General features: G+C 42.5%; 1 protein-coding gene across 12 annotated transcripts in view; it reads right to left on the bottom strand.

The window, feature by feature from the left end:
- POU2F2 (POU class 2 homeobox 2) overlaps positions 1-27096 on the bottom strand; it is a 111361-nt gene that overhangs the window by 63047 nt on the left and 21218 nt on the right. For 9 of the 12 annotated variants that reach the window (XM_032965445.2, XM_076069247.1, XM_076069249.1 and 6 more), the window contains exon 2: positions 5321-5377. The exons of 2 other annotated variants lie outside the window; for them this stretch is intronic. In XM_032965445.2, coding sequence (XP_032821336.2) covers positions 5321-5377 — 57 coding nt within the window. Of the gene's footprint in view, positions 1-5320; positions 5378-5520; positions 11395-27096 lie in introns of those variants that run through there. One more of the 12 variants, XM_032965473.2, reaches the window with a different exon arrangement.

The raw sequence follows: 27096 nt of genomic DNA, 5'->3' as shown, positions 1-27096 counted from the left end.
CTCTCACACCAAGGCTTTTGCGTCCACGAAAGCTGCAGCTGCAGCAGTTGGAATACTTTTTTTCCGAGCATAGGCCGGAGAAAAGCCTCCTGCAACTTGACAGCTTCCCTCACCACTTGTGTCCACCAGTGGGTCCTAGGGTTGTCACCACGACAGGCACCAACTGCTTTCAAGCCACAGCTTTTCGCAGCTGGATCCACAATCGAGGTTCTGAACATCGTCCACTCTGACTCAATGTCCACGACCTCCCCTGGAGTGCAGGATAAGTATTCCCGTAGGTGGAAGTTGAAATATTTCTGCACTGGGTCTTCCGCCAGACGTTCCCAGAAAACCCGCGCTATTCGTTTGGGCCTGCCACATCTATCTGGTCGGTGTCTCAAGCGTCGGATCCAACTACCACCAGGTGGTGATCTGTTGACAGATCTGCCCCTCTCTTCACCCAGGTGTCCAGAACATATGGCCTTAGGTCCGATGATACAACTAAAAAGGGAATCATTGACCTTCAGCTCAAGGTGCTCTGGCTACCAAGTACGCTTATGAGCATCCTTGTGTTCCAACATGGTGTTAGTTCTTGACATTCTGTGACTAGCGCAGAATTCCAATAACATCTCACCATTCGGGTTCAGATCCTCCCAATCACGCCTCTCCAAGTAGCTCCATCGTTTCCCACGTGAGTAGGCGGCACTCTGTAGAGCAGTGCACCCACCGTCTCCAAGAAGGCCGAATACTCTGAACTGCTGTTTGGTGCATAAGCACAGACAACAGTCAGAGTTTTCCATTCTGAGACCTGAAGTCTCATTGAGGCGACCCTCTCATCCACTGAGACAAACTCCAACTGAACAGCACCCAGCCGGGGGCTTGCGAGTATCCCCACATCCGCCCAGGGCTTCTCACCATGGGTTACTCTGGAATAGGAGAGAGACCTCCCCCGATCGAGAAGTTTCATTTCAGTGCCAAAGCTGTGTGTGGAGGCGAGACCGACTCTATCTAGTTGGTACCTTTCCACCTCCTCCACCAGCTCTGGCTTCTTCCCCCCAAGTACGTGACATTCCACGTCCCAATAGCTGGTGTCCATTGCCAAGGTCCAGTCAGTGTGAGACCATCCCTCTCCCTGCAATACTAGCATCGCACCCGCCCTTCGACTAGCGCATGGTGGGTCCACATGACTGCACCACGCAGCCATTTTCGGGCTGGGCCCGACCAGGTTACGTGGGTCACCAGGCCACCAGGTGCTTGCCGGCGAACACCACCCCCAGGCCTGGCTCCAGGGGTGTGTCCCGGTATCAATGAAGATGTATATTACATTATTATTCCCTTCTTGAGATATAGCTAGCACTGTGGATTGGATCCGTGGAGCCTATAGTCATATACAGTGAGGAAAAAAAGTATTTGATTCCCTGCTGATTTTGTACGTTTGCCCACTGACAAAGAAATGATCAGTCTATAATTTTAATGGTAGGTTTATTTGAACAGTGAGAGACAGAATAAGAACAACAAAATCCAGAAAAACGCATGTCAAAAATGTTATAAATTGATTTGCATTTTAATGAGGGAAATAAGTATTTGACCCCTCTGCTAAACATGACTTAGTACTTGGTGGCAAAACCCTTGTTGGCAATCACAGAGGTCAGACGTTTCTTGTAGTTGGCCACCAGGTTTGCACACATCTCAGGAGGGATTTTGTCCCACTCCTCTTTGCAGATCTTCTCCAAGTGATTTAGGTTGAGGCTGACGTTTGGCAACTCGAACCTTCAGCTCCCTCCACAGATTTTCTATGGAATTAAGGTCTGGAGACTGGGTAGGCCACCCCCAGGACCTTAATGTGCTTCTTCTTGAGCCACTCCTTTGTTGCCTTGGGCGTGTATTTTGGGTCATTGTCATGCTGGAATACCCATCCACGACCCATTTTCAATGCCCTGGCTGAGGGAAGGAGGTTCTCACCCAAGATTTGACGGTACATGGCCCCGTCCATCGTCCCTTTGATGCGGTGAAGTTGTCCTGTCCCCTTAGCAGAAAAACACCCCCAAAGCATAATGTTTCCACCTCCATGTTTGACGGTGGGGATGGTGTTCTTGGGGTCATAGGCAGCATTCCTCCTCCTCCAAACACGGCGAGTTCAGTTGATGCCAAAGAGCTCCATTTTGGTCTCATCTGACCACAACACTTTCACCCAGTTGTCCTCTGAATCATTCAGATGTTCATTGGCAAAACTTCAGACGGGCATGTAAATGTGCTTCTTGAGCAGGGGGACCTTGCGGGCGCTGCAGGATTTCAGTCTTTCACGGCGTAGTGTGTTACCAATTGTTTTCTTGGTGACTATGGTCCCAGCTGCCTTGAGATCATTGACAAGATCCTCCCGTGTAGTTCTGGGCTGATTCCTCACCATTCTCATGATCATTGCAACTCCACGAGGTGAGATCTTGCATGGAGCCCCAGGCCGAGGGAGATTGACAGTTCTTTTGTGATTCTTCCATTTGCGAATAATCGCACCAACTGTTGTCACCTTCTCACCAAGCTGCTTGGCAATGGACTTGTAGCCCATTCCAGCCGTGTGTAGGTCTACAATCTTGTCCCTGACATCCTTGGAGAGCTCTTTGGTCTTGGCCATGGTGGAGAGTTTGGAATATTGATTGATTGCTTATGTGGACAGGTGTCTTTTATACAGGTAACAAGCTGAGATTATGAGCACTCCCTTTAAGAGTGTGCTCCTAATCCCAGCTCGTTACCTGTATAAAAGACACCTGGGAGCCAGAAACATTCTGATTGAGAGGGGGTCAAATACTTATTTCCCTCATTAATATGCAAATCATTCATAACATTTTTGACATGCGTTTTTCTGGATTTTTTGTTGTTATTCTGTCTCTCACTGTTCAAATAAACCTACCATTAAAATTATAGACTGATCATTTCTTTGTCAGTGGGCAAACGCACAAAATCAGCAGGGGATCAAATGCTTTTTTCCCTCACTATATTTTAGAATGGGAATGAAGGCTGTGGTGAGGTAGGAAATACTCAGCCAACCTAATCCACCTGCTGCAGCTATACATGCCGACTCAAAGGATTCTCAAGGATGTAGTATGACCCACACTTCCATAGCACACATTGCCATAAGACACAATGGTCGATTCCCATATTTTATGCAAGACCCCTTGTATGATGTATGAAAAGCAACAATTCAACTCCCCTGCCCAACGTGCAGATTTGTACTTGTACAGTCAAGAGGGACTAAGATTAGGAAATGAAAATATGGAATTCTGGCCATAGCAGAACTTGTTAAGCCGACCACTTTTCCTGAAAAAGGAATAGATGTCTTGCCACAGCATGTGAGCCAAGTGACATGTGTGCCCAAGTGTGTCTAATGCCACAAAACCCCTGCATTGAAAAAAAACTCTGCATTTTCACGTGACAAACATGTATTGTATGTCATCTGGACCTTGTTTAAATTATTTTTACTTCGAAGGCATCAACATTCACCCAACACATTATTGCACCAAATAGGAGTTTTACAGTACTCCAAAAAAACCCTGCTTATAATTAAATGGGGCATAACAAGTTGGATCATGAACATAATTTTATCCAAAACCATGTGTTCTTAATCAATGTCGGCAGCCGCACACTCTAATCCTGTAGCATTTTAAACACAGTCCAGGTGATTAAATAGCCAGGACAGAAGGATTCATGTAGAAAAGGTTTAAAATTGTGCACCAACGCATGAAAGTTGAAACTTGTGAAACTGTGGCTGACCTTTATTGTCAAGAGTTTTTCTTGGTCTACATTGGCGGTCAGGCATGGATGTTAAGTCTGTGCAAGTCTACATAGAGCACTACAAATCTAGTGCTCTCACATCAAGATCTAAGACAATTTAGATGTGTTGAGAGATTGTCAGTGGTTAGACAATAAGGTAAACAAAGTAATTTTATTTAAATTTCCTGGAGAAATTAAAGATTTATGAATGCATGTATTCTCTTTGGTAAAGTCACGTAGGTAGAAAAATAATAGATCACGACGTTTTGATCGCAACACACGCAATCGCCATCAGGTGGGACAACCACAGCAAGAAAAACTGCAAGAAAAACAGCAGTTTTTCTTGCTGTGGTTGTCCAACCTGATCTATTATTTTTCTACCTACGTGACTTTACCAAAAGAACCAAACAGTATGGATTCCTGCAGTCACGAAAACTTCAAATCAATGCATGTATTATTACGTTTGACATATTTTGGCCATTTTTCCCCAACGGCATCCCAACTTATACTAAAAGCATCGTGTCATGAGGCGAGGTATCCATCCGGATCTCTCGGTAGAGCTGGAGTTTATTTAACATGATCATTTTTCTGTGTAGTCATTAATGACCGGCCTGAGACTATCAGAATCAAAAACGGCCGCCGATTCGAACCCAGAATTTCAGTGGTGGCAACTTTTGGTGCTCTCACCTCTGAGTTAACCAGCCACCTCTTTCTTTTTTTTACAGCGCCATGAGGTGGCATGTTAACCTGTACATGTTCGCAGGGGCACTGATGCAACCTCAGAGACACCCAAGAGCCACAAATTCACCACTTTCAACAAGAATGAGACGGAAAATAATTTAAATTAAGGGTTGCACAATGCTCAGTAAAAAATAATCAGCACGTTTGATGGAAGTCACTCAATTTCCCCATTAACGTCCACCTCCAGACGAGATTGACATTAAATGCACCGATTTCCATTCAACACTTTCAAAATACTTTCTTACCATCCTGCACATTTCGCCGTACAATACACCACACAATGCGCCATTAATGCTGCTCTGAGTATAATGCATGTGGTGTGTGGACAGAATCGATAATGCCTTTGCATCGGCGTGGTTCCATTGAATCCATGGCTTCAGGAACTGGTACATACAGGCCTGCCAAGCGCTTGTGTGCTCGTGGCACTCCCACTCATGTGTTTGGCTTCGAAAGCAAACTGTCTACAAAGCTTTATACGGATACAATCCATGGTGACACCAGGGTGCACTTTGCCAATGCACATTCTAGGAAAGGCCAACGTGCCAATTTTCTTGTAAAAAAGATCAACTTTTGCCTACACTAGAGCATGCAGATTGTCATCGAGGGATACTTTTAAATGGTGTTATTTACAATGCATTTTTTTTATTTTGGATAAAACACCTTTTAAGCTTTCTTCAGATTTACTTTTTGTAAGCCAACAAGGTGCAGAAGACATTGGAGGTCCCACAACATTTCTGTAATGTGATCAGGATGAGATTGCAAATCAGTTATTAGTGGAATAAAATAATCCATGTAAAAAAGACAAACCGTGTGAATGATGACACAATCAACTCACCTGAAGGATCACCCTGCCCATTCTCACTCATGCCTTCTTTTCCAGCCATGCCGTTTTCTGCAAAATGACAAGATTCCCGTAAGATCTCAAATGAAACCGACTTCATACCTCAGGAACCTCAACAAAAACAAGTTAATTTTAACAAGGAGAAAAGGAAAAGAAAGACTCATTTAAAAAAAAAACCTAAATTCTCTGCTAACCTGCTTCCATGTCCAAAGGGACTGGGAAAGGGACGCCGCGGTGAGAAATATTTCAGCCCGCGAGCGAGTCGAAAGTGAGAGAGCACACAACAGAGCCACGGCGTAGCAGCGCGCGCCTTGGCTGCAGACGCCGCTGCTGCTGCTGCTGCGAGGGCAGCGCACGTCTCCCGGCTCTGTCTCAAGGGTCAGCATGGCCGCGCAAGCATGCAAATCACGCCGAATTAAATTAACCACTCTTTTAGACGTGTTTAATGTATGCAAAAGCAACGCCCACCCCCGGCGCCACCGCCACCATCATCAGCGAGGCACGGCAGATGCCCGAGCAGAAAGCGGGCCCGCGAGCTGCCCACCGACAAAAACTCGCTTAACCCTTCCAAGGCTAATTGTGAAGCTGGGTTATGCATGATTGATAATCATGGAAGGGAAAAACAAATAATGTTTTAAATTAAATCGACAAAATAAAAACTCGTCCCAATAGCTCCATATCTGAGAGCCAATTCATGCGATGGTGAAAAACAAGGCTTCTGCTATTTTTTTTTAAAGGAAAATATCCAAATTGTGGGGAGATAAATCAGTAATAATGTTGTATTTCTACCAATTATTGTTATAAACTGCCTTTAAATCTTGACTTTAAGCTTTCATGACAGCAGAAATTCATATTCTTTGGGTCTTTCGGTAAAGCCACGTAGATAGAAAAATAAAAAATAAAAATAATAACAATATCACGACGTTTCGATCGCAACACAAGCAATCCTCATCAGGTAAAAAATATAGCGGGAGAGCTGCTGAGGCAGGAAAAAAATATATGTCGGGAGTGCTGCTAAGGCAGGGAGTTATAAAGATTTGAGATGGGTGTAGCCCAAGGGTCAGTGGGCAGGGCTAGAGATGAAATTTGCATGTAAATGTAAGATCGGGTAAATCTTGACAAACGAAGCTGTGGGGGTGGCCATTGTATTGTGAGAGATTAGCATGTCAATGTAAGAAATTTGCTTGTCAATGTAAGAGATTAGCATATCAATGTAAGAAATTTGCTTGTCAATGTAAGCTCGGAGAGAGCTCGGAAAGAGCCATCACCACATGGAGGTGGAAAAGGATGGCAAGCCGCCATTTACTAACACAGCTAACGGTGGCTGTGTTAGTAAATGTGACTCAGAGTCGAAAATAACTGCTCACATAGGTAGGTGGGAAGAGAACAACACAGCCAGTTATGACCTAAGCTGGTTAATAACATCATTCCAATGATCGCTCAGTTTGTACCCATCTTCTCGGTTGAAATTGTATGTGTTTATATATCTGGATGCCTTCATGAACGAATGTTGGCTGATAGCCAGTGGGTTTGCAGAGTACCTTCGTCTTGGCAAAATAAATTTCGTGTGTGCCCACAGCGTTAAAATCATGATCAGCCACGGCTGAGGTATTGGTCGTACAGTGTTTCAGATCTGCCTTATGTTCATGAACCCGGTCCGAGACACGTCGCCGAGTTTCCTCAATGTAACTGCTGCCGCAGACACAGCAGAGTTTGTAGACTCCGAGGTATTGCACGTCAGGGATCACAGATGGGATCAAATCACGAATTTTATGTCCTGTGTTGAATCGTACCTGGATCTTGTGTTTGCTCATGATTTGGGAAATATTTTTGGAGACCCCTGCTATGTATGGCAAGGTGATGGTTTTGATTGGGTCCTAAGATGGTTCTTTCCCAACGGTTGGGGTGATAGCTTTACGGATTGTGTGGTCTGAATATCCATTCATCTTGAAGGCTTGGTGTACATGCTCCAGTTCACTGACTAGGTGGTGATGGTCAGAAATACATTGAGCTCTATGGTGTAGAGTTTTGATGAAGGAATTCTTCTGGGATGGATGGTGGTGGGAGTCAGGTTTTAGGTAGGCATCCGTATGGGTGGCTTTCCATTGAGCCATCAGGTCTCTTTTCGATTAAAACATCCAAGAATGGTAACTTGCCATCCTTTTCCACTTCCATGGTGAATTTGATGGACGGGTGTATGGAATTGATGTGGTTGAAGAAATGGTCCAGAGCTGGTAGACCATGTGGCCAGATGACGGACGTATCATCTTCGTATCTCTTCCACAAGGAAGGATGTAGGGTGTATGCCTGGATGGCATCTGTCTCAAATTTCTTCATGAAAACATTGGCTACAACTGGAGATAAGGGGGAAAACCCATTGGGGTACCTTCAACTTCTTTGTAGAATGTTCAATTCGAGGTGAAGTAAGTGTTGGTGAGGCAGTGTCTGACTAGGGCCGGTACATCAGCATTCAGTCCTTGTTGGACCAAATCTTCAATGATTGCAATGGTGTCAGGCACAAGAACTTTGGTAAACAAAGATACCACATCGAAACTAAAAAGCAAATCATCTGGAGATAGTGAGATGTCCTTAATTGAAGATATCAAGTGAGCTGAGTTAAGTACAGCTGAGGTGGTCTTACCAGTGAATGGTTGCAAGGTCTCAGACAGAAATCGGGCCAGTTTATAGGTGGGTGAGTCAATGGTGGAGACGATAGGACGAAGTGGTGTACCTTCCTAATGGATTTTTGGTAAGCCATCAAATCTGGGTGGTCTAGCAGCAGAGGGTTTTAAGGAAAGCCGCTTGGTTGGTTCGATCAAAGATGTCGAATCAGTGATGATGTTGTTGGTTTTCGTAACCAGGCGGTTGGTAGGATGTCTCTTGATTTTGGTTTAGCTGCCATCACTAAGTAGGATGCAAAAAGGTTTTGTTGCTTTTTACATATTTGTGCACAAAAGCCATTTCAACAACCTCAACTTCAACATCCGACCCGTTTGCCTGGCTCCTAATGCAAGCTCAAATACTCTGCATATGATTCATTCGCTCTGTTCATTACACTGAATCTATGGAACTCTTGCCTTGTATATGCTTAACGTTAAACTTCTAACCTGCTATAACTTCAAAAGTTATGTATTAACCACCTGAAATGTGTTTAAGTTTAAATGCTATTTCTGGAAACCATTGGATAACAAGACAGGCAAGCCTCAGATTGGATGACTGACAATAGATTCACAGAAGAGACTTGACTCTGGGGGAATGTTCAGACAAGAGACTCACAGAGTGGTGTTGATTACATTTTTTTAAAACAATATAATACTGAGACCTTTGCAACATTTTTTTAAAACCCAATCAATATGGAACTGGCTCCTTGATAAGCTGAATGTAATAGCAAAATAAATAAAATCAACATTGATTTATGTACTTTGAAATTACAGTTGCAAGTGAAAGCAACTGCAAAAGAACCCTATTCTTTAACAAAACTCTTGTGAAGAGAGGACGATTCAGTTTGGGTCACAGAATGCTAATTTTTACTGAAACATTGGGAAATAGCATACGTATATACGATCATTGAAAGTAATCACTTATCAATTTATTATATTCTAAAACTGAGCTTTAAGTGGATTACAAGATTACACTTTTGGTTGCTGGTAATTTGGGGTAATGTGAGTATGGCTGCCTGTTGCCCAAGGAGACTACTTTCATTTTAGGATTTAAAGCTTTCGTGACTGCAGGGACTCATATTCTTGGTTCTTTCGGTAAAGTCACAAGAAGGGAAACAATAAAATAATAAAAATATAAAACAATAAAATTCTCACGACGTTTCGACTGCAACACAAGCAATCATCATCAGGTGTGAAAACCACAGCAAGAAAATGTTTCCCTTCTACGTGACTTTACCGAAAGAACCAAGAATATGAGACTACTTTCATTCGCAAAATCAGATTGGTTGAATTTGTTCTCTGAAAATATAAAAGTAAAATGCAACAAATAAAGTAGAACCCCTGTTAACGACAGGCCCAATGTGTTCGCTTACCAACCATTCCCCTGTTAACGATGGGCTGTTGTAGTTCCAGTAAATATAAATTAATGCATTGATTAACCATATTTATTTTAATACTATGTATTTATGTTGTTAGTACCTTCCTACTGTACTAACCAAACCAAAGCCTGCAAATCATGAGTTGATAACCTGTGAAAGGGTTAAGTTAATTTACATATCCTGGATGCAAGTCAAGCTTTCTGCTGGATGATGCGATAAATGCTTGCCAACGGTGCCACAATAGAGCAACAGCGCAGCCTTTTCCCAATACTCAAATTTTCGTTGACGGTCTCCTCTTATGTGTACTCAAAAAGTGCACTAGCAACATGAAACAGCTATTTGTGCATTCCATGTTCCCGTTCCCTTACCTGGAGTCTGTGTTTCATGTAATGAAATGGTTAGACTTGTTAATTAAATATTGTTTAATTAATACAGCGTCAAATTTTGATTTAAAGCTTTCGTGACTGCAGGGATTCATATTCTTGGTTCTTTCGGTTTTCATACCTGATGATGATTGCTTGTGTTGCAGTCGAAACGTCGTGAGAATGTTATTGTTTTATATTTTTATTATTTTATTGTTTCCCTTCTACGTGACTTTACCGAAGAACCAAGAATATAATATAGCGTCGTCCATGTATTATATTCTTGGTTCTTTCGGTAAAGTCACGTAGAAGGGAAATTATACAATAATAAAAATAAAACATAATAAAATAAAATTCTCACGACGTTTCGGTCACAATGCAAGCAGCCATCCTCAGGTGAAGAAACAGAGCTGTCGGAAAGACAGCGTCCTAATGAACACTGCTAAGCTTGGCAGCGTATTTTAAGCTGGGTGGGAGGAGGCGAGCACCTTGACAAATGAGTTGACACATCAACAGAGGAATTTAGCATATTGTCGTCGTAGTAATTTCCATCTCAGACAAGCTAAACGGCAACCAGGTAGTGAGCCGGTGTCAACAATTACCCAAGATCTGCAGTCCTCTATGTATTTAGATGTTTTTAGCCAATTAATGTTTTTATACATGCGGGAGGAATCCAGAGCACCCAGTAAAAACCCATGCATATGAAGGAAAAACACTATCCTAAAGAGAAGGGGCAGATTATGTTTGTCCGCACATTGCTGTACTGCCTTCTTCTCGAAAGCCAGGGCGTGTGGCACCTCGATGCCCACGGGAAGGGAGTTTTGCAACATTTGTGCAGTGATCCACCAACTCTCGCTGCCTCCACAGTCCTGGGTTCGAGGAGGGCGCCACCACTGAAACGCATTCAAACAATGCCGATCCATATTTATTGTAGGGTTAGGCAACGTGGTAGTTTTACGCCAACATTCTTGTCATTAATTTACTGATCAACTTCTGACCAATACAATTTCTCGCTGGAAGCTTAATACTATTCATTACTGAATTAAACATCAACATATGCCATGCTTCGCTCCAACTGCTTTGAGCTTCATCAGGTAATGAACTCTGAAACCGAGCGAGCCACCTAATGTGAATCTGTGCTTGAGTATCTGCCAAAGCATGTCATTTCTTTGTAATTTGGGCCTGGTTACTTTTAATGTTCATTATTTCAAACTACTTCAAAGAAATACATTTCAGTGGTCTTTAACAGACCTCTGGTTCAATGAGCAACTTTAAATACATAAATCGTTTCTTTGTTATTTTCTTTAAAGAAGGCCATTTCCAGAGGACTTCATTGAAATTGATGCCTCGTGTGCTATATGGTATTGCCTTGCCATGTGTAAGGGAGCAAGCAGGACCGACCGTCCATGCAAGGGGTGGATTGACAGCACAAAGGACACTGAAACATGGGTCTACAGGAAGCGATTGCCATGACCAGAGAAAGGAAGTAGCCTATTAAGTTCATCCAGCCTCATCGTCAGCTGTTATGGGACCACTAACAGAAGAGGAGACGGTACAATGCAATGGAGTACATTTTAAATCACGACAGCCAAACTAACATCTATCATCTTGCAGACACTCAGGCTGTGTATTCCAAGCTGTCACACATAATATTGAAGCTACTTTAATGAGAAACTATAAGCCTCGGCAGTAGAGGGGGAGAGAGAAGGGGGGGGGAGGCGGGCAGAAAGTGGACCCCGCGGCAGCACATGGGTCATTGCTGTAAAGTGGACCATCGCGGCAGCACTGGAGAGATTGGTTGCAGGGGGGGAGAGAGAAGGGGGGGGGGAGGTGGGGCAGAAAGTGGACCCTGCGGCAGCACCTAGGTCACTGGAGTATAGATCGGAGAGAGATGCAAAGAGAGTCGGAAATAACAGCTGACATAGGCAGGTAGGATGGAAACATCACAGTCAGTTAAGACTTTACCTGGTTAATAACGTCCTTCCAATGATTGCTCAGTTTGTACCCATCTTCTCGGTTGAAGTTGTGTCTGTGTTTATATATCTAGATGGCTTCGTGAACAAATCTCTGATAATAGCCGGTGGGTTTGCAGAAAAGTAAATTTTATGCGAGCCCACTGCGTTAAAACAATGATCAGCAACGTCAGAGGTATTGATCCTACCGTGTTTCAGATCTGCCTTGTGTTCGCAAACGCGGTCCGAGACATGTCGTTTCGTTTCCCCAATGTAACTGCTGCCGCAGCCACAACTCAGTTTGTAGACACCCGGGTATTGCATATCAGGAATCACATCCTTTACAAATGGGATCAAATCACGGAGTTTGTGTACTGTGTAGAAACAAACCTGGATCGTGTGTTTGTTTAATATTTTGGAAATCTTTTTGGTAACCCCTGCTATGTATGGAAAAGTGATGGTTTTGGTTGGATCCTCAGGTGTTTGTGTCCCCATAGCTGTGGAGACAGCTTTGCGGATTGTACGGTCAGAATATCCGTTCATCCTGAGGGCTTGGTGTACGTGCTCCAGCTCACGAGCTAGGTGATGCTGGTCGGAGATGCAATGGGCCCTATGGTGTAGTTTTTTGATGAGGGAATTCTTCTGGGATGGGTGGTGGTGTGCGTCAGGCTTTAGATAGACATCCGTGTGGGTGGCTTTCCTGTAGACAAGAGTGTCCCAACGAGCCATCAGGTCTTTTCTCAAACTGAGCAATCATTGGAAGGACGTTATTAACCAGGTAAAGTCTTAACTGACTGTGATGTTTCCGTCCTACCTGCCTATGTCAGCTGTTATTTCCGATTCTCTGTGTGTCTTTCTCTCTCTCTCTCTTTGTGCATCTCTCTCCGATCTCTCTCCAGTGACCCGGGTGCTGCCGAGGGGTCCACTTTCTGCCCCGCCTTTCCCCGCCCCCCCCCTTCTCTCCCCCCTACTTCCGAGGCCTATATAACCTTGTGCCACGGCAGATCTCTCGCCTACTTCAGCAGTTTTTTCTTGCTGTGGTTGTCCCACCTGATGACGATTGCTTGTGTTGCAATCGAAACGTCGTGATCTATTATTTTTCTACCTATGTGACTTCACCGAAAGAACCTGCACTCACGAAAGCTTCAAATCAAGATTGAGAAACAATAACTTAAAAAAATCTAGTGACGTCCACGTAGTGTCACTCATGATGTGAAATACAAGGACACTGCAGTGATATCAATGTAGCAATCGTTTTAATGAAAGCAATATATCACTAACAAAACCACAAAACTTTAAAATCATGTTCGCTAGCATTGGGCAGTCTTGGTATAAACCTACAAGAGATATCCGTTTTATGTAATGCAATTTCATTGTTTTGCATATACTGATGGGGCGATACACCAAGATCAAATGTCCTGACAAAAGAGCTGCTCGTTGCATCTCACTAAAGCAGATAAGTCAAGCCATTTTAACTGTGACCCTGACTTAAGTGTTCAGTTTTTCCGACACTTGAGCCAAATAAGGTTTCTGAAAAAAACAGTCACATCAGAAGTATCAGCCACACTCTAACGCAACAATGAGAATGCATCTCGCCTCGGTTTTTACTGCAGAAGGAAATGGAATGTGTTGCCGAGACAGTCTGTCAGAAGCAGGCAACATATTTTGCAGCAAGCTGACATTTGCAACGTAAAACAAAAACACTCACCATGTGTACTGCTCACTCACTGTCAATGGATATAGTCATGGCGAACTTAATGGGTATAGTTTATCAATCGTTTCAAGAGATGTTAAAAAACTATATTTACAGTAAAGTAAATTAAATCTCCATTGTAAATGTTATCTTTTGCTCAATTTCACACAATTATGCCATCAGTGCCATATCACGTTCCTAAATATACATTTGGATTTATTGGCAGAAACACTTTCTTCTAAAGAACAGCCCATGCAAACCGTATCACAAAGTTACCACTCAGTCTTCGATCTCGACAAGTAACCATTGGGTCCACACAGAGTACGAGGCAGCTGCCACTGAGTAATGCTTGTCACATGACAGTCAAACCGATATTTCAACATCTCAAAGCTATAAATTTGAAACATTACATGCAGAACCAAATTCAATGTGACGTTTCTTTGGTTAGCCCTTGGTGATCCAGCCTGCGACCATCAGCTCGCTACACTTGAGAACTTCATTTAATCAGTTGGCTTGCCTGGATTGAACTTCAGGATCACAGTAGTGATTTACCCTCGGAGCCACGCAGCCGCCTCCAATCTCAATATTAAGCATGCAATTCCTCGTCAGAATACGAGTCGGTTTTAGAAAAATAATCACGAAATTGATACGATGAGACGGGATGTTACGAACCTTTCGGAGAAAAAAAAGTCATAAAAAATTCCACTCTGTCATTTCATGTTGCAATGTTCACGTAGAAAAAAAGAAACCCGTGAAAAGCTAGGGGACGTAGCAAAAGGTGGCGGGGGCCTTGTGCGTTAGGGCAGGGACTAACGTGAAGCTTTGACTGGAAGCACACACGTGTGGGTTGAGACTGGCCTACAAAGCAACTCCACGGGATGACCAAGGGGTTAACCTCCGGCACTGGCTGGGTACTTTTACATAATTGCATAAGCGCCTCCCTAACGACCTGAATATTAACCAGGTCATTTGCATAATCCAACCACCGAATTCACTCCCTGAAGGTCGTTAGTCAAAGTGAGCATTTGCATATATGCAAATTAGCCCATCTGCTGCTTTGTGGCATAAAAAAAACTAACTTTCAACATTACTCGTTATTTTATTTCAAGGTGAAGTTTTCAGCAACGTTTATTGCTTATGCATGTATAGCAATGCATATTTTATCAACGAAAAAATTATTTTGCGATACAAACGTATAAATGAAGTCTTGTGTGCTTTGCCATTATTAACATTTCATAACATAAAAAAATAACCAAGTGAAGCAGCAAATCACAAGGAAAATATGAAAGCCACAGCCAGTGTTTGACCAATGTGTTTCATCAATGCTCGGCTTTAATCTGCATACATTTGGATGAGCATTGCTTTCAGTGTCTGTTCTAAATTTTCTTTGCCAAACGTTTCCATCAACAATTTTTCTCATGCTCAACTCAAAGAACGGCAATGTCGTAATTGCACACAAAAAACCACGCGAAAATGTTTTCTTTTAAATCACTTCCTATTCCCCATTTCCTCCATGTCCACTCCCTCCCGGAGTATTCTCAGCTCGCTTCATTAGCAGATATGCAAATGTCAGTACATCTGCTGCTGATTAGACAGGGCATTCTGCAAGTAATTACCATATACCGACTCATTCATATGCAAATTGTGATGCATATTAAGCAGGGACAAAATTAGGAACCTACTTGAATATGTAAATCAAACATAACTCATGAATATTAATTAGGCAAGGGAGGAATGAGGGTGATTTATCTTCGGAGCACTTAATTACTTGCAACGATACGAAAACCAACTCCCCTTAATTACATGCTTTGAATATGTAAATTATGTTTATGCTAATCAAACCCTAGGAGAGAGGCTGACTTCACGAAGGTCCTTGCAACGGGACAAAGTGGGGAGTTTAAAAACGTACACGTGCAGTTTTGTATCGCTAATTTATGTACATATAGATGCAGTGCAGTTATTACAATAAAACCACCGGCTCACTGGCGTGCAAATGTATGCTTAAGGCATGGGCCCACAATGATGAGGCACAAGTGCTCAGGGGTGTTTTGGTTGACTAACAAGAGCGGCTACGGTAGTGGCCGTGAGGCACAGAGTGGCAAAGAGTGAAAAAAAAACATTTTATTCCCCACCCTTGCATACTGTGTGTGTGAAGCTACATGGAACGGAGTATTTAAACAAAAAAGCTTTAAGTTACATTTACTAAACCCTGCACGTTAGCAAGACACGAGCACGCCACCACTCACTGTAAACACCGTAACCTGGCACTTCGTGTCGAAATCACCGAAGGATTCACAAAATGTACAATGCCCAGTTTTACATGGATAATATATCACCACCCCCCGATTGACCGGCATGGTTAAGCATGGCTAAATAACCCCCAAGACCTGCGTGTACATGTATATGCATCAAATGTAAGGCACGGTTGGGCTCGTAGTTCATTGTCACAAGCTTCAATCCCAACCATTACGGATTCAGCCCATCGTTCTATTGGGGTGAGCTAGATAAGTACAACTTCACAAAGCTGTAAAAATATGTCTAGTTCAATCGTCCGATATAACCTTGCTATGGACATGTAGAATTTCTCAAGACAAACAACAGAGCTGGACATTATGCTTGCTGGAGCACAGCAATATAAATTATTTTTTTTCCTGACGGAAGATTCATGAATACATAGTGGTTGCATTCTGGCAAGGATACAGACTGCAGTGTTCGAAAACTGGGGCCATACAATTGCAATCTGGGTGTGTGGTGTTACCGTGAAGACATACTTTGTTTGCGCGCATTTGTCTAAAATTAAGTCAAACCAGAGTTGTTAAACGCACAATTACATGGTCACAGCATGCACAGCACATGGTACTAAGCAATGGTGAAAAAGTGAAATATTGTTTTTAATGCATTTACATAGGTGTGTATGTTTAATTTATTTTGCACCATTTATAGCTAGCCATGTTACACTCAAATACGCCACACTTTTAATTTAAAAAATGGCCTACATTCCTTCATCTCAATTTTTAATGCATTTCAGGAGTTGTACGACATGCACAGTCGGTTGCACGGACAGCACAGCACCTCCAGTCACTGGCGGAAGGATAGCTCTGACGTTTGGAATATTCGTCTGTATGCATCCGTCCTGGATGATTTTCATATCATGAAAATTACCATTTCTAAACATAAACTAAAGCAAATAATGGCAATTAAACACATTTCACGTGTGCATGTTAAAGGCTGGTAAATGTCACATGACTACAGGATGGCACATTCGTACAGACACTCAAACAACTTTCACATTCGAACCGTGACATATTTCTGTTATCACGGCAAATCAATGGTAAGGATGATGTTCAAAGCTGGCGGAGGTGTCTTAAAATAGTGATGGTGCATAATGATCCATTTACCTTAAGAAAATAACACCATCCAATGCCAAGTTGCACCATTGACAAACAATAAGAATGAAGCTAAAATGGTGGAATACAAAACACAACTCGAACACTTTTGGTTAAACCTGTGGTTTGTCATAATTTGCTCGAGGCCACAATGTCTTATTAAAAGAGCCCAATCTGGCAGTTCAAAGTAGACCTCTACACTGCTTAACCAGCTCATTGCATAATTAGCATGATAGCAGAGCAAATAAAGAAAGACGAGGAAAAATCTCTGTTCACAAATGCACTACGTTAGGATGCGAGAAATGCCACTTTTACTTAATTAAACTGCACCACTGTACTTGGCCACAAATCACCGAAAGGTATGGTGACGCATATGTGAAATTTGCCACTTTGAAGGCAGGGTTGTGGTGGAAGAGGTTCTGTTATGGGAGTTAAACTCACAACCTGCAAGGGTAGCACAGTGGCCAGGAGATCACTGTGCACCAAGCGGGATCGTGATGCATTTGTGCAGATTGCAGTGTTACCCCAATGATAGAGCTCAAAGAGACCAGGATCATCTTATTTGCAAGTGACCTGGGGCATTAGTCTGCCAGTAGGGGGGCATGGTTGCTATGTGTAATCCAAATTGAGTAATTTGTGGGTAACTTGAGGAATTTTGCAACTTTGGACCACAACGCCGACACAATTATCTACTCTTGTAAAAGACATCAAATAAACTTTAACATCCAATGTAAAAGCAGACAACGTATTACTAAGGAATTGGTTCCATCCCAAGCAGGACCCCCCTGAAAGTGTCTTAGGACTCGGTGAGGTTTGCTTGTAAAAAAAATAACATCATTACACGCAGACCTCGCTTGGCGCTCAAGATGCGTTCCTGGTGAAGTGAGCACTCATCAATGCGTTCTTGACAGCGTTATTTATCTTGTTTGAGCGATATACAAGACCTTCCTTGCGGTATTGTGTTCATAACAATAATAATAAATCAATATCGGCCAGCCTTTCCAAACTGAATCCTGCCCTGTCCTCCGCCAACAGCATCAACTGTGGAATAATACTACTACTAATAGTAAAAGAATCATAATACAGGTGGTAAATATTTAAATATATAACAAACTAGCGGGAAGTACCCGGCGTTGCCCAGGCGAAAAAGACACACACACACATCGACCCACACTTTTCACAGAATTGCAGATTTCCACATTAATGTGTGCCTCGAAGATCTTGCACAGAAGAGGGCAGACGGAACAATTCACCAGTTGTAAACCTTCATTTCAGAGTTAGTGCCAGGTCTGAGCGTTGTTTCAAATCCACCATGCTCAGTATTTCTGCGACGATATAGAGGATAGCCATCATGGCCCGACTGAGTGTCTTCCAAGAAATTTCGTGGATACTTCTTGGTACACCTGCGGTCTTGCACACATGGCGAATTAGGTTTGAACTGCCCACATGGGCCATGGACCATTTGCTTGCAGACCACATCAAATAGGGCAGGGTCTTGATGGGGATCAGGAAGCTCAGCACTGACAAATGTGTCAATGTCACTTGCATGAATTTTTTCCCTCATTCATAGCAAAATGTGAGCATGAGGAAGAGCACGTTTTTTGCCACTCAATGGTGTGCAAGTCACATGTTGTCTTTCCAAAGACGCCACCTTCCTAAGTCGTAATAAACCTCATGAGTTAATCAACTTTTAATGATGTCATGTCTGTCTGTTGGCTATTGGTTTGGATAAAGCTCAACCTGGATCTCTTTCCATTTAGGATTGCAAGTGAAGGTGATAAAGATATGGGGCCTGCCGTATTGGCTGATGTACGTCATGGCATCCTGAGTCTTATCATGCATGTATCTTGGTCCAGCTGTGAAGAATGAAGGCAAAATAACTAATCTGTCCACATTCTGAGCGTTTGCATCTACGTCGGCATTGATAGCATCCCTGAGATGAGCATACTGTTCTACATGCAGGCGTTTTTGATGGAGTTGAATGTAGAGAAGGCGCTCACTCTCAATTTTGGCATACTCATCAACAATTTACTGGTGGAAGAGGTTGGCGCACTGCAAATATGGGGTTTTCTCCTTCTCTGTCCATGATCATGAAGGAATAGAAGTCTTTAGAGGAGACAGTTTTGTGAGGATGTATTTGTCCTGTAGCTTTAATAATTTGAGGAATCTGGACGTGGTACCCATCTTGGACTTGCCACAGTATCATGGGGTAATGTAGGGCATCATATGCTCTGTTTGTCTCAGGAATTCGTTTGATGGTGTTGTCTTGGTATCAAGGCACAATATGTCTCTCTTACCGAAAAACTGCATTGTCGGCAGGCACTGTGATAATACGCCAGAGTAAAGAAAAGCTTGTTTGATAAATAAAATTGTATGATTTTGAAATAAAGTTGTCAAATAAATGTCAGTGTCATAAATATGTAAGGAATGCAGTTTAATTAGGTGAATGCTTAAAAAATTGAAAAAAAGAGTAAATGTGCTCGCTCCGTCAGGTGAATGTTGAAACAAAAGCTGCAGTGTGCCAAATGTAAAAAGGGTGATTTTCCCAACAATGTAACAAAATGATAGACGAAATGTAATGAGCTGTAGCAACGAAAGTCCAACGTATTCAGCAGTATAACAAAGAAATCAACATCGCAGTACCACATATCAGTGAAGAGCGTGAGGTGAGCAAACGAACCAATAGAAATGCATTGAAGATATAAGCTAGAATAAGTCTACATTATAGAGCAGCAGTACGCACACTTTAGTTAAGAAGCAGGCTACATTCTAGATTATAGACTGGCAGTACGCCGACTCAATAACATAAGCATTGCTGCAGTCGACATCATATGCTGGCATAAGGGTCAGCACCTTAAAAAGCAGGCTCCAGTCTACATGAAAGACTGGCATGACACTGACCGAGGTAAAGAGGCAGGCAACAAATTTTGATTTAAAGCTTTCGTGACTGCAGTAATTCATATTCTTAGTTCTTTCGGTAAAGTCACGTTGAAGGGAAACAACAAAATAATAAAATATATATAACAATAAAAATTCTCACGACGTTTCGACCATAACACAAACGGTCGTCTTCAGGTGTGTTGGTTTGCATAAATTTATTTTTTAAACGGTGCATTTATTGATTTATCAAAAAACGTTAGCGCCACGCGCAGCGATTTGGCAGTTTATTTAGGACTAGTCCATCTATATTCTGAAAAGAGGGGGGAGACGAATTTTTTTATAATGTATGCTGTCTGAAAGCCACTGATTGTTCACGCTTACAGTGGCTTTCAGACAGCATACATTATAAAAAACATTCGTCTCCCCCCTCCTCTTTTCAGAATATAGATGGACTAGTCCTAAATAAACTGCCAAATCGCTGCGCGTGGCGCTAACGTTTTTATAAATAAATAAATGCACCGTTTAAAAAAATTTTATGCAAACCAACACACCTGAAGACGACCGTTTGTGTTATGGTCGAAACGTCGTGAGAATTTTTATTGTTTTATATATTTTTTATTATTTTGTTGTTTCCCTTCAACGTGACTTTACCGAAAGAACTAAGAATAGGCAGGCAACAGTCGACGTTATCGACTGGCATACACTCACCGTGCCTTATATCAATATTTAGCGTGTAGATAATAGACTGGCAGTGCACCGACTTTTAATTAATAAGCAGGCAACAGGCCACATTACAGACTGCCAGTACACTGGCTCGGCTTCGTAAAAATGTGCACAGTCTACATAAGAGACTGCCAGTACAGTGACGAGGCAACAGTGGACAGTAAAGACTGCCAGTACACCGAGTGCGATCAAGAAGCAGGCTGCAGTGTAGGTAAGTGTTGTACTTTAAAAGTGTAATAGTATTTGTATTAATATATTCCGTAGTAACGTTAAAGATGGCATGGCAATTGGTCTATGTACGTGACAGTAACGAAAGAAGCAATGTGCGTGACGTTGGGGAAAGTTGGAAATAAGTTAAATGAATGCGTTAAAAAAAGTACAAAAGTACGTTGACGACGTTGTTGCTGGCATGTTGGTTTGTAATTTGTACAGCGAATGCAAAATGGAGATAGTAATTTAATTAATGGTGATGCATTGCAATATAATTTGCAGAAGCGTTAATAAACAGTGTAAATAATAAATAAATTAGAGTCCCCGGTGCCGATGTTTACTGCACATCGCAGCAGGTTCTCATTTGAAGCTGAGTCGACCTATGCGAGGCTCACGACCGTTCAGATAATGAAAAGTTTGCGAGGCAAAAGAGACAATGGCTGTACTAGTGTATATTTGCTGTAATGAAACGTCTTGCTTGAACAATTAGCAGCGAGCAAAAGCGAAAAATAAATGTAAACAAAGCAATAATAGTGTGACTTAAAGTCGTGCTCACAACAGGAAAATTTGTGGGCAAAAAGACACATTGGCTGGACTTTGTTGTCTTAAGAAAATTAAATGTAACTGCAAGTTGCCAGGGGAAAAAGCGTGTCGCATCGTGTAGATTTACCGTCATAAAACATTGGTTAATGTGTACGCAGTATTATGAAAAAAACAGTAATAGAAATGAGAGAAATAAGATAGCTGTATGTTTGAAGGGAGCTCTAAATTCGCGTGTATTACCTCGCTCAGTGTCAGCACGAAAGAGAAATGGCCCTTCACCCCCACAGAACGCGTGCGACTTGGTAGGGGCAGTCCCCCCCCCCCACCGAAGGCACGTGAGTTGGTATGGTCAAGCACGCGCTCAGTAATAAATAATTAAACGAAAACAGCACTAAATCGCTAATTAACCTACTTTAAAGTTATACTCCTTGGTTCTTTCGGTAAAGTCACGTAGGTATAAAATAAATAAATCACGTTTCAATTGCAACACAAGCAATCATCATCAGGTGAGGATTTTTTTTTAGCTCTAGTGGGAGAGAGATGCCGTGGTAAGAGGTTATATAGGTAAGAGAGGGGGGAGGGGCAAGTGGGGAGAGAGAGGCGGGGAGCGCTGCGTGGACGCTAGGAGAGGGACGTGAAGCTGGACGGGGGGAATTGGGCAGAGGAGTTCGTTCTACCGTGTTTCAAGTCTGCTTTGTGTTCACGAATGCGGTCCGAGACATGGCGTTTGGTTTCTCCAATGTAACTACTACCACAGAGGCAACTTAGTTTGTAGACACCAGGGTATTGTATGTCCGGAACCACATCTTTTACAGATGGAACCAGATCACGGATTTTATGTAATGTGTTGAAACGGACCTGGATCTTGTGTTTATTCAAGATTTTGGAGATCTTTTTTGTGATCCCCGCAATGTAGGGTAAAGTGATGGTTTTGAAAGGCTCCTCAAGAGGGTCCTTCTTCATGGTTTGAGTGATAGCTTTGTGGATTGTATAGTCGGTTCAATGAGCCACTTTGTCTACAGGAAAGCTACCCATACGGATGCTTATCTGAAACCGGATTCCCACCACCATCCATCACAGAAGAATTCTCTCATCAAGACTCTGTACCATAGAGCCCAATGCATACCCGACCAGGAACACATAGGCAGTGAACTCAAGCACGTACACCAAGGTCTTAAGGCAAATGGTTACTCCGACTATACAATCCGCAAAGCTATCACTCAAACCATGAAGAAGGACCCTCTTGAGGAGCCTTTCAAAACCATCACTTTACCCTACATTGCGGGGATCACAAAAAAGATTTCCAAAATCTTGAATAAACACAAGATCCAGGTCCGTTTCAACACATTACATAAAATCCGTGATCCAGTTCTGTCTGTAAAAGATGTGATTCCGGACATACAGCACCCTGGTGTCTACAAACTAAGTTGCCTCTGTGGTAGTAGTTACATTGGAGAAACCAAACGCCATGTCTCGGACCGCATTCGTGAACACAGAGCAGACCTAAAACACGGTAGGACCAACACCTCGGCCGTGACAGATCATTGTCATAATTCAATAGGCTCACATGACATTGACTTTTCCAAGACAGAGGTTCTTTGTAAGCCATCTGGCTACCATGAGAGATTCGTTCATGTGGCTATCCACATATACAAGCACAGAGACAATTTCAACCGAGAAGATGGATTCTGGCTTAGCAATCATTGGAAAGATTTGATTAACCATATCAGGTCTTAATTGATTGTTAACACTTACAGTGGCTTTCAGACAGCATACATTAATTTTTCGTCCCCCCCCCTCCTCTTTTCAGAACATAGATGGACTAGTCCTTCTAAATAAACTGCCAAATCGCTGCGCGTGGCGCTGACGTTTTTTTATATAAAAATACACCGTCAAAAAATTAATTAATTAATGCGGGCCGACACACCTGATGACGACCGTTTGTGTTATGGTCGAAACGTCGTGAGAATTTTTATTGTTTTATATATATTTTATCATTTTATTGTTTCCCTTCAACGTGACTTTACCGAAAGAGCTAAGAATATGAATTACTGCAGTCACGAAAACTTTAAATCAAAATTTAACCGCCTCTACGGGGAGGGTTTCCACATAACTTTTAGATCCTTCAACAAACTCCGGGATAAGAAGGCTCAGCTGATCAAGTCTCTCACCTTTCTGAAGAGATGCCGCGACTCTGGGGTAATACCAATCGCATTTACACTGACCTCCGCTGCTGTAACTTCTTCTAATGCGAAACGAATTATTTTCAAAACTAGCTTAGCTCTTATCTTAGAAAAAATCAGACTTATACGCACCGAACTAGACCAGTTAGACAAGACACTCTACAAATCACACTTATCATTGACGGCAACAATGTCCACATCGGATTGGGAACATGTAGACAATATGACTGCCTCTTCAGCTGCTATGTCGACCAAATGTAAGGACAACCTGATTTCCAAATTTAACCTCCTCTTCAACAAAAGACTGGACCCACACACCAAAAAGTTAGACGTTAACAAAGTCGTAATTAATCGCAGTAACAGTTCTATTTCCGATGGTCTGAAATCCGTTTTAGCTAAAGGTCTAAACTTTGCAGTCACACCTAAACACATACCAGTTAATGATATAATTGCCCAAGTAGACGTTGCTCTCAGGGGCCTGGGTCACATCGCTGCAGACGTAGCAAGATCTGAAATCGCTGCAACCCTCAAAAACGCTAAGATGCCAGCTAGCAACCTCAGCAAAGATGAGCGTTTTGAATTATATAAATTAAAAAAGAGGGATGACATTGTAGTCCTCTCAGCTGACAAGGGCAATGCTACTATCATGGATAAAATAGAATACAACAACAAAATTAAAGAATTACTCGACGATGGTAGTTATACAAAAATAAAAAGAGATCCCACCAACAGCCTCGTCACACAAACCAACAAAATAATTTCTGATTCAATCGCATTAATTGATCAATCTAAACAGTTTTCGTTGAAACCTTCTGCTGCCAGGCCACCAAGCTTATACGGATTACCAAAAATACATAAGGTAGATACACCCCTTTGTCCCATCGTCTCTACTGTCAACTCCCCCACCTACAAACTGGCTCGTTTTTTGTCTGAAATCCTGTGTCCTTTCACTAGAAAAACCACCTCTGCGGTACAAAATTCTACTCACCTGGTATCGACAATCAAGGGTATTTCCCTGTCCCCAGACGACCTGCTTGTCAGTTTTTATGTAGTTTCCTTATTCACCAAGGTTCCTGTACCTGACACCATCGCAATCATTGAAGACTTGGTTCATCAAGGACTAAACACTGAGGTACCCCCCCTGGTGAGACACTGTTTAACCAATACATACTTCACTTGGAATGGAACTTTCTACAAACAAACTGAGAGCACCCCAATGGGCTCCCCCCTATCTCCGGTTATAGCTAACATTTTCATGGAGAAATTTGAGACTGACGCCATCCAGACTGCCACTCTGCGCCCAACCTTATGGAAGAGGTACGTGGATGACACTTTTGTCATCTGGCCACATAGCCGGCCTGCTCTAGACCAATTCTTCGACCACATCAATTCCATACACCCAGCCATCAGATTTACCATGGAAGTCGAAAAAGATGGCAAGCTACCTTTTTTGGATGTCCTAATAAAAAAGAAACCTGATGGTTCAATGAGCCACTCTGTCTACAGGAAAGCTACCCATACGGATGCTTATCTGAAACCGGATTCCCACCACCATCCATCACAGAAGAATTCTCTCATCAAGACTCTGTACCATAGAGCCCAATGCATATCTGACCAGGAACACATAGGCAGTGAACTCAAGCACATACACCAAGCTCTTAAGGCTAATGGTTACTCCGACTATACAATCCGCAAAGCTATCACTCAAACCATGAAGAAGGACCCTCTTGAGGAGCCTTTCAAAACCATCACTTTACCCTACATTGCGGGGATCACAAAAAAGATCTCCAAAATCTTGAATAAACACAAGATCCAGGTCCGTTTCAACACATTACATAAAATCCGTGATCTGGTTCCGTCTGTAAAAGATGTGATTCCGGACAGGACATACAGTACCCTGGTGTCTACAAACTAAGTTGCCTCTGTGGTAGTAGTTACATTGGAGAAACCAAATGCCATGTCTCGGACCGCATTCGTGAACACAAAGCAGACCTAAAACACGGTAGGACCAACACCTCGGCCGTGGCAGATAATTGTTATAATTCAGTAGGCTCACATGACATTGACTTTTCCAAGACAGAGGTTCTTTGCAAGCCATCTGGCTACCATGAGAGATTCGTTCATGAGGCTATCCACATATACAAGCACAGAGACAATTTCAACCGAGAAGATGGATTCTGGCTTAGCAATCATTGGAAAGATTTGATTAACCATTTCAGGTCTTAATTGATTGTTCACGCTTACAGTGGCTTTCAGACAGGATACATTAATTTTTCGTCGCCCCCCTCCTCTTTTCAGAACATAGATGGACTAGTCCTTCTAAGTAAACTGCCAAATCGCTGCGCGTGGCGCTGACGTTTTTTTAATAAATAAATACACCGTTTAAAAATAAATTAATTAATGCGAACCGACACACCTGATGACGACCGTTTGTGTTATGGTCGAAACGTCGTGAGAATTTTTATTGTTTTATATATATTTTATTATTTTATTGTTTCCCTTCAACGTGACTTTACCGCAAGAGCTAAGAATATGAATTACTGCAGTCACAAAAACTTTAAATCAAAATTTACATCAAAACTGACGAGCAAATCATCTGGGGACAGTGAAATACCCTTGATTAGAGAGACCAAGTGAGCTGAGTTTCGTACTGCTGAGGTAGACTTGCCCGTGAATGGAAGCAAGGTGTCAGACAGAAAACGGGCCAGTTTGTAGGTGGGTGAGTTGAAAGTGGAAACGATGGGCCGAAGTGGAGTACCTTCTTTATGGATTTTAAAGTTGACGGACGGGAAAGCGAAATAGCGCTGGCTCACCACGGGGCTTACGGCGTAGTACCTGGCTACTTTTTTTAAACGTAAACACCACGGTTTGGGAGCCAAATCCTTCGCAAAAGTTTGGGCCGCACAGACAAAAAATGCCCTTTATAGGTAAGAAAAAAGATAGAAAATACTAAATATTTAAGAAATAACATTTATTTATTATAACATCAGTAAGCATTATGTACTGTAGACTCATTAGTGCATTCTACTCTACTCCTCCTACAAGGTAGCGCGGTAGGGGCAGCTGCTGCGCATCCAATGCGGGTCATTCTCAAAGAGCTCCAGGACCTCTGTGATCTTAGCGATGCCCTCAGTCTTAATTTCTGTGGCGAGGTTTCTTTTAGGTAGAGCCTGAGACGAGCCTGGTCTGGCGAGTTCTCACCTGGCTAAAAAAAAAATTGTTTGTTATGTAATTGTGCTTACCAATAACTAACCTATAGCCCGTCCAAGGACGGGTGTATTGCAGTAAATCTGACATTCAGCGAAAAGCAGACAGTAAAATCATATTCAGTGCATCCATTGGTGTGCCATGTGTAAGGCCGGTAACAGACTTTTTTTATTTCACGGTTATATCCCATGTTCATCATGACACCCTTTTTCCTTCTACGTCTCAATAGGGTTACAGAGTTTGCGTGGCATGAGACGGACGCCATCCAGGCATCCACTCTATGCCTGTCCTTGTGGAAGAGGTATGTGGATGACACATTTGTCATCTGGCCACATGGCCAACCAGCTCTGAACCAATTCCTCAACCACATTAATTCCATACACCCAGCCATCAAATTCACCATGGAGGTAGAAACGGATGGCAAGCTACCTTTCTTGGATATCCTAATCAAAAAGAGACCAGATGGCTCATTGAGCCATTCTGTCGACAGGAAAGTAACCCATACTGACGCCTACCTAAAACCTGATTCCCACCACCATCCATCCCAGAAGAATTATCTCATCAAAACGCTACACCAAAGAGCTCAATGTAT

Source organism: Petromyzon marinus, chromosome 2 (genome assembly GCF_048934315.1).
Source record: "Petromyzon marinus isolate PM22_M1 ecotype Great Lakes invasive population chromosome 2, UKy_Petmar_22M1.pri1.0, whole genome shotgun sequence".
In the NCBI taxonomy this organism is placed as follows: Eukaryota; Metazoa; Chordata; class Hyperoartia; order Petromyzontiformes; family Petromyzontidae; genus Petromyzon; species Petromyzon marinus.
This window is presented reverse-complemented; position numbering and strand designations above follow the sequence as displayed.